The sequence below is a fragment of the Cololabis saira genome, chromosome 11 (genome assembly GCF_033807715.1).
Source record: "Cololabis saira isolate AMF1-May2022 chromosome 11, fColSai1.1, whole genome shotgun sequence".
NCBI classification, from domain to species: Eukaryota; Metazoa; Chordata; class Actinopteri; order Beloniformes; family Belonidae; genus Cololabis; species Cololabis saira.
Genome location: NC_084597.1, coordinates 40,724,208 through 40,732,884, shown reverse-complemented (window position 1 = coordinate 40,732,884; position 8,677 = coordinate 40,724,208). Strand labels below are relative to the sequence as shown.

Here is an 8,677-nt window from a genome sequence, read left to right as displayed (position 1 = left end):
TGTGTGTGTGTGTGCGTGTGTGTGTGTGTGTGTGTGTGTGTGTGTGTGTGTGTGTGTGTGTGGCACCACACCAACACAGCACAACCACAGGAAGAGTGGGAGAAGTAGAGGAGAGGTGGACCATGGAGCGGTTAACCTCATGACTTCACAAGCTCTGGTATGATTGGCTGCTGCTGGAGGCTGGAGGATTTATAAGCCCACAGGGAGACTCGTTTTCATCGGCAGCATCACTGGGCAGTTAACAATTCAGGGAAACCCAGGAGGTAAACTTAAGACAAACCACGTCTGTGATTCTGCTGCAGTAGCTGAACTCTCGAAGCATTCTTCAACTACAAACAAGGTAAGGATGAATCCATTACAGACTGAACTAATTCTGACAGACTACTACTTACACGCTGCATGAAAAGTTGAAAAATAAAAACATTGTTTTAACTGTTTTGGGCTTTGTCCTTTAGTTATCTCAATGAAAAAGCATACAATAATATTTTATTCACGCTGTTCTCCCAACGATGTGGAAAGTGTTTTTCCTTAAAGAACAAACTTATGCAACTGTATGTTGAAGAGCTGGACTGGTCTGCCCTGACCTGTCAAGCTCACCATAACTTACTAAACTGGAGCATCAGATGTGCACAAGACCTCAGAACGTAAAATCTGTGAATCACCTCATTCTTGTTTTTGTTTTATCTTTCATGTCTTTCTCTCTCAATCCTGAGGAAACAGCAGCTAATTATTCATTTTTTGCTGTCATTAATAGTTGGTCAGAGCTGAAGCCAGAACAGAGACAGGCAACTGTGGAGGGCAAGATATTAAACGGCCTAATGCTTAATTTTACCAGAACCAGCACTAACTAGCTACTTTGAAAATACCCACTACAGGAACCTTTGACAAAGTTTGCTTCTTTAAAAGCAATCGTCCTCCTACAGGGGCTGAACTTGCACAAAGGTGCCTGTTCTTCGTAGTTTTTGCTGTCTTAGTGACTATGGTGATCTCATGTACAGGATTTCTAATTTTTTTAATTTTAAAGCTATGTTTGTCATTGTAACAGTTTGCTAACATCTTAAAGCGGAGGAATGTTCTCAGGCAGGTTGTATTGGTTCATTTATCATTAGCTCAGTAAGGACCACTTTTGTCAAAACCATGATTATATCCCTGTTCAGTTATCGTGGTCATTTATCGTCTGGCACGGTGCCTCCATTCTCGGACCTCCCTGACCTTCGGAAGTGCTAACAAAGAGTGCCTGAAGCAGGGAGAGCAGCCATAACACCTTCACAGATTAATGAAGACGACAGCATCAATTTTAAATAATATTTAAGGCAAGCATCATTTGATAAGGTGGCATTGTGATAGTGGCAAACTGTAAAGAAGCCCCCTGTGGAGTCGCAAACTGTTGTAAATGTAAGCACGCAGCATCTTGAGAAGGCAGACAATGCACACAGGGAAAGAGTTTTTTAAATACTGCAGAAGGAATGTGGAAGAGTGCGAAGACTTGGTGATGAACCCAAATGTTGGCTTCATGTGAGTGAATGCCCGCGTGAACTAACTCTCTAATTTGCTTTTGGAGTCATACAAGGAGAAACCAGTATAGAATTTTAAAGAGGCAACGTTTGGAGTTGTTGTTTTGCTGTGCTTCTAGCTTCTTATTTATTTATATTCATATATATACTGTATATACATATTTCCATTTAACCATCACAATTAACCATATATTCATATATTCAACATGAAGCATAAAATGTGCATTTAACACTTAAACAGTCTATATGGAAATGTAAAATAAAGTAAAATGATTGCTGCCTTAAAAGTCTAAGACCTGATACTCAGAAAGACTTGTACAAGAACACTCATGTAAACTAGGAAGATTCCTGCAAACAAACTTGTAAGGATGTTTTAATTCTAAAACCGGAAGTTGTTTCTCAAAAATGTGTTCAGTCTGCCGGTCAATCACTCAAACGGGTCATCAAAAGGAAAGACATCCCAAAATACTTCCCCGTGGAGCCGTATGGGCGTCACTCATGTTTTGGCTGTGCTGTGGCTTTCCAGTTATAGCCCATGCGAATTACACACTATATGAAGAGTCCATCATTAAAGACAGAAGCAGGCGTTCCTCCCACAGCCAAGAGAAAAGGGAAGAGAGAGAAAGGTCATCTATCTCCACACGGGTTCTGTTCCGAACATGCAAAGATAATCCACTTCTGTTAATGTCAACAAATCCCTCTTGTGACCAAAATCTACAGTGACTAGATAATACTAGCATGGTAATCCACAATATTGCTGGTGAAAGTCTTTAAAGCAACATTACATGCATTTAAATCTGACTGAAAGTACCTCCAAATAATGAAGTATATGATCCCGTTTAAATGAAAAGTTTCAAAGTTTATTTAGACGGGACAATGCATATTAATGTACACTACATTAAGCAGTGTAAATACACCGGGTTTAGCAGAAATGCTAGTTTCCACCCGCAGTCCCCACAAACAGCCAGACACACTCACACTCACACCTACAGGCAAAGGCATAGGATATGGGATGATTTCTGTCATAAAAATATAATTTAAGGCATGAAAGAGGTGGGCTATTAATTTTATTATTTGTTAATTTATTGCACAGTGCTTTGATGCGTGTTTGCAATAAAAAAAATCTAAAGTTTTTGGACTGATCCAACCTCTGTCAAAGGTGGGACGCTGACTGATTGCGAAGGCCAAGGCTCCAGTAGCTCCAAAAGATGTTGTTTTTCTTTTCCCCTTTAATCTTTCCTAACAAACGCCCACAAACTAATTTCATCTTATTTTTGCCATACCTATTATATCGTACGTGCTTTGGAACAGAACCAGCCAGAAACCTTCTGTGTCACAGTTGTACAAACCACACTACAGAATGAGGTGATTTTCAACATGATGACAGAGAAAGAGTTCAGCTAAATTCAATCAGACACATATAACTGCTCATTAAGGTCTCTAACTGAGGCTTTAATTGCTTCCTGTGACTTACCACGGCTAGTGAACGGTCATGTGACCATGCAGCCTCCATTTTTAGGCAGTATTCTGGTTAAGAACGTGACTGAGCGTGACATTTCATTGTGTTTCCTCTGAAGTTATAGCATTCCGACAGCATTTTAAGTATTTTAGTGCCTGTGGATGTCTGTCCATCGTGATTATGTTTTATTGTTTTATTTTTTTATAGTGATGTTTTATTGTGTGACTTCAACCTGTGTTCTTTTTTGGGTTTCTCTGCAGTCTGGGCACCAAACTGTAAAACAATGAAAGTGGCTCTTGTTTTCGTTTTGCTCTTCACCACAGTTCTCTGCCGGCCGGTGAGTCTGACAAGACAAGACATCACATCACGTTAATTCATGTGGTACTTATGCCATTACTTTCAGTTAGATTTGATGCATGTACTTGCTTTTAGGCGAGAAAAGTCGTGGACGTGGGTTCAGACAGCTCTGAAGAAGTGGTAAGTATATGAAGACAGCCGTGGGCGTGGAGAGGAGGTGACAAAAACACTGGTGGGGAGACCTGAGTGATGTTTGTCTTGTTCACAGGTGAAGAGTCCAGCAGCTCCAGCCATCACAAAACAGGCATTAGTTCAGGTAATATTTTCCACTTATATTTTGTTTATTTATATGTTTGTACACAGCCATGTTATATTCAGCCTTCTCTCTCCCCTAAAAGCCACAGGTTCCTTTATCAAATGAGTTACTGGTTGCACAATCAATACATATTTAATTATTAAAACAAAAACAAAAACAAAATATATATATATATACATATACATATATATATATATATATATATATATATATATATATATATATATATATATATATATATATATATATATATATATATATATATATACACACATATATACATATAAAAACAAAAAATAAAAAATAAAAATATATATATATATATATATATATATATATATATATATATATATTTAAAAAAAAAAGAATATATATATATATATATATATATATATATATATATATATATATATATATATATATATATATATATATATATATATATATATATATATATATATATATATATATATATATAATTGTGCTGACAGGTCAAATTAAAATTCTTCTGAAGTGAAGCCTATAAAAACTATTTCCTGACCTTGTTTTTTCGATATTGTGCTCAAAGTTTTACCTTACTTATCTTGTTTTTAAATGTTCTATAAAAGCTGCAGATAATGACTTTCTGTTTGTAATAGATTAGTCTGCTGACCTGGTACCTTCACACAGCACGTTTTTTATCAATTAAGACTCGAAGCATGAACATTATCATCATAATCGTATATTTGCAATCTTAGTATACTAAAACATGAACAATTTCAGCTGTACAAATTATTCTAGATTTAAACCAAAGTTTCGTAGAAGACCACCAGACCTTTTGAGTGCATTTACAAACAACACATATTTGCAAATGTTCTTGCAACTAATAACAGTAAAGAATAAAGTTAGTACAATCAGATACAGCTGATGCTTAGAAATGACATTGGTTTACATGTGGATGTCATGTATGTATAGATTAGTCTTATCGAGTCTGAGCGGTGTAATGAATGAAAATTTACACTAAAGAATACTATGTCAGTAAAGCATAATCTTAGCTGAAAATCTCTTCAATCATTTTTTTCTGCATCCTCATCCTCATACTACAATGTTCTATGTTAAAAACTGTTGAAAAAAAGACTTAATTTACTGTATGTTTGATCTTACAGAAGGCTGTAGTAACAGCTGCAGCTGGGTCAGAAGAGAGCACTGAGACTTCAGAAGAGGTGAGCGGCATCAAATTGGCAGTGAAAACAGTGTGTGTGTAGTCTAAAGATCTCTTTTTATTTTAACGCTACATGTTTATGGTCCATGCAGGATGCAGCAGCAGCTCAGTTAGAGGTTAAAGCAGATGGCACAGATGCAGTTTCAGCAACAGATGCCCCAGTCGACAGCAGTGAAAGTGAAGACAGTGATGACGATGACGATGATGATAAAACAGAGGAGAGTGTAAGTACAATAAACTGGAAACAATTCAGCTCAAACTGCTTCTTAAAATATTAAATTCTGCCTTTTTAGTTTCATATTTACCTCACATTTTTAAGATTTCAACCGTTTTGCACTCCCCCCTTCATCAGATTTAATAGTAACTAGTAACTCTAATGTCATACAGGAAACAGAGGAAGAAGAGGACTCCACTGACAGCTCTGACTCAGAGTCAGGTGAGGCTTCCACACCGGCACCTGCCACCGTCACCCCCGTGGTCGTGACAGTGGAGCCCACAGCTGAAACCACTGTGGACACCATCCTGCCTACCATTGTTACTGACGTTGATCAAGGCCGCGGGGACAGCTTGGGAGGCTACCCCAGTGACTACAAGTCCATCATCTACGTGGAAGAGAAAACCTACCACAAGCTTCCCGGTCCGTACAAATCCTATGAGTTCATGGGAGCTGGAAAGAAGATGGCCTATGACATGACTAACGGCAACGAGGTGGAAAAGTCACCAAAGATGCATAAGGTACAGCTCAGTTGTGCTTTAAGGTTAAGATTCCAATAAACACAAACCTGGCATGAGGCTACAGTGAAATTCATACCCTTTAAATCAGGGGTGTCCAAAGTCGGTCCTCGAGGGCTGCAGTCCTGCATGTTTTAGTTGTTTCCCTGCATCAACACACCTGATTCTAATTAACAGTAGTCACCACCTTCTCATCAAAGTCTGGATAGTTCTGTTGATGACCAAGCTCCTTGTATCACGGTTTGATAAAAAAAGGGACACATCTAAAACATGCAGGACTGCGGCCCTCGAGGACCGACTTTGGACACCCCTGCTTTAAATGTTCAAATAATTGCTCTGGTTGTCACGATACTATGCTTTTGCTATCAATGTGGCCATAGACTGCAGAATCGAAAATGATTAAGGACTAAATCTGCATTCCTTCTATTAGCCAGAATGGGGCGACTTCTAATGGCCCTTTTGCACTAGTACCGCATCAGCTCGGTTCTACCCGCCACGGCCCCGTCTTGCGCTTTTGCACTAGGGGCTGAGACGGGTAGAGCCGCTCCAAGCCGATACTTTTTCTGTAACCCTTCTGGCGAGGTTCTAACCGGGCTGAGCCGGGACTATTTCTGACGTCACCACCCTCCGCGCCACTGATTGGTTGGGGGGCGGGGCCGTCAGACGTTTGAATCAGGAAGCGGGAGTCAGCGTGAGCGCGACTCGCGGCTCGCAGCGATTTTATTATAAAGCGCAAAACGTCTGTTTGGTGATCCAACTCTGAGGTGCAGATGTTCATAAACCTGGGGGCTGACAAGAGAATTAAAAAAGGGATGTAGACGGGCTGTTTTACTCTCAGCCGCTCGCGGCGGCTCCAGCTGATTTCTGATCAGCGCCGACATGAACAAAGCGGTTGCGCAATCGAGTACGTCACAGCAGCTTCACCCCAACCCGCCCACTTCTCACCTGGCTGTGGAAAAACAAACGGGGACAAAATGGGTAGAGGCGGGTAGAGGCGTGACGAGCCGAGTCGGGCCGAGTAAGGACTAGTGCAAAAGGGCCATAACACTTGCCTGTTTTGTTAGAAGGCAGTGATGGCATGGCAATGCCTGTGAAAAGTGATTTTTCTAAACTTTTCTACACCTACAAAGTTAGAATTACCTCACTTGTTCTGTAGGGGCCTTTGCCACGTAATCATTTGAGTGGAATTGTAATTTTGAGTCTTGTAAGATGATTAAAATAGTGATCTGTTCACATCACATTCAGTTCATATCATTTAGGTCCAAAACAAGGTTTACACTCTTTAACATCTAATAACAACAAAGGCTGCCTTGTCCTTGACTCCTGCAGTTTTAGCACTCTTCATGTCAAAACTCTTTCTACTTTTCTCTCCTTACAATCATTACATTTGTAATTTAAGTAAATTCTTTATAGACTTTTCTTTCATTTCAGCTCATGTTTTTACCTCAACATGTTTTAAACTTCTTTCAATATTTCTGTTTTATTTACTGTTTCAAGAGCTCTTGAGTTTAAGATGATCCCACTCCCGCACTTATTATCCCGTCTCCATCTCAAGGCTTTACAGATCCACTCCGACCTTCTGGAGGAGGACACTAGCACCCCTGAGGTGGAGAGCCAAGGTCTGGATCTCTCCTTTGGCACACCTCAGGACCAGGACATGAGCCCCCGCCAGGCCGTCCTTCCAGAGGAGGAGCAGAGTGCTAGCGCCAGTGATGCCAGCGCCAGTGATGCCACCACCAGTGAAAGTGGAAGCAGCAGCACTCCAGAGGCAGAGGAAGAGGAAGAAGAGGACAGCGCCAGCAGCGCCAGTGACAGTGCCAGTGCCAGTGCCAGTGCCAGCAAGGAGGAGGAGGATGAGGAGAGCCAAAGCAGTGAGGAAGCTACAGCCACGCCTGGAGCTGCTGACAGCGATTCAGATGAGAGTGACAGCATTGAGGGTGACTCTGATGAGGACGCTCCAGGACCTGACACCACTACTGACATGCCAGTGGTTGTCACTGCCAAATAAGCCCCACTCACCAAGGAAGTGGAGTGGATGGAGGTGTCACATGCTTTTTTCGAAACCGCATACTGCATACTGCATACTGCACAGACCACTGTATATTGAATACACTGCATGCTGTTTATGGTCATCATAAGTACACGGTATGTCACCATAAAAGTGTTTCTTTGATGGCACAAACAAAAAACAGAGGTTTTAGTGTGTGAGCTCAGGTGATCATTTGCACAAAGGATTTTTTTCCAGAAATCGCACACCATCAGGGTATTTTTCACATGCTGTATTTGTTCACATACTAGCTGTAGCATTTTACATTTTGGTGAAGTCAGTACAAATCAACTGTATAGTATGCGGTTTCAAAAATGGCCATAATCAAATTCAGAACTTCCTCCAGGTGTAAAGACCCACCTCTTGAGCTATTTCCAGTGCAAGGTCAAACAGGGAAAACCACAGATTCATTATCGTTGATTCTAATGTGTTCAGCCAATATATCTGTGATTGTATATCGTAAAATTAAATGTGTCCCTGTGGGTTAATAAAATAAAGTGATAGCTCCCATGCCATGTGGTCTAGTGGTACAATTATATCCCGTATTTGTCCTCAAGGGGCAAAAAAGGTTGCTGATGAAAATGAAGACTGCTACCTGCAACAAGAGGTTCTCGGACCTCATACTTTTTGCTCTCCGTTCCCTTTTCCTCGAGCTGTTACTGCATGATAGAAAGGCAAAACTGGGAAAAAACAAAGGAGAAGACAAAGCTGAATCCTGGTATTTGCACAAGCACAACTTTTATTTAACCATTAATCAATAACCATAGCAAATAGCCATATGCAAACCAATGTGTTTGTGACTGAAACAGAGAAGATTTCACAATTTAGTTCAACATTTTAGGCAATGCGTTTGCTTCCAATGGGACTAGGCTTACCTACGTATATTTAATTTAGCTGGTGCTGTAAACAGAGTCAATTACCATCCATTGCTGGACTAGTTGAGATATAAGTCAAGTATACACATCCATACATGTGCCACAGCCCTGTTTATTTGCACAGGTCCAACACGTACCTACACTACATGTTGCATGTTGTTTGTCCCATGTTGTTTACAGTAATGTATCATATTGTACCATTTCTGAATAAAGTTCTTTTTTTTCATATAAAGAGA

The 8,677-nt window shown here is 40.3% G+C and overlaps 1 protein-coding gene across 1 annotated transcript; it reads left to right on the top strand.

The window, feature by feature from the left end:
- The first annotated feature begins 220 nt into the window (after positions 1 to 220).
- Positions 221 to 8,677, top strand: spp1 (secreted phosphoprotein 1). Its single transcript, XM_061734519.1, has 8 exons — positions 221 to 340; positions 3,234 to 3,310; positions 3,406 to 3,450; positions 3,539 to 3,586; positions 4,732 to 4,788; positions 4,880 to 5,011; positions 5,175 to 5,522; positions 7,075 to 8,677. Exons 2-8 carry the CDS (start codon positions 3,257 to 3,259, stop codon positions 7,525 to 7,527), a joined length of 1,137 nt encoding a protein of 378 aa, XP_061590503.1. The 5' UTR covers positions 221 to 340; positions 3,234 to 3,256; the 3' UTR covers positions 7,528 to 8,677.

Excerpts from the sequence above, each read along its gene's own strand:
- spp1 (XM_061734519.1), top strand. The coding sequence starts at position 3,257 with ATGAAAGTGGCTCTTGTTTTCGTTTTGCTCTTCACCACAGTTCTCTGC. Across the intron at positions 3,311-3,405 it reads CCACAGTTCTCTGCCGGCCG|GCGAGAAAAGTCGTGGACGT; the intron begins GTGAGTCTGACA and ends ACTTGCTTTTAG. Across the intron at positions 3,451-3,538 it reads CAGACAGCTCTGAAGAAGTG|GTGAAGAGTCCAGCAGCTCC; the intron begins GTAAGTATATGA and ends TCTTGTTCACAG.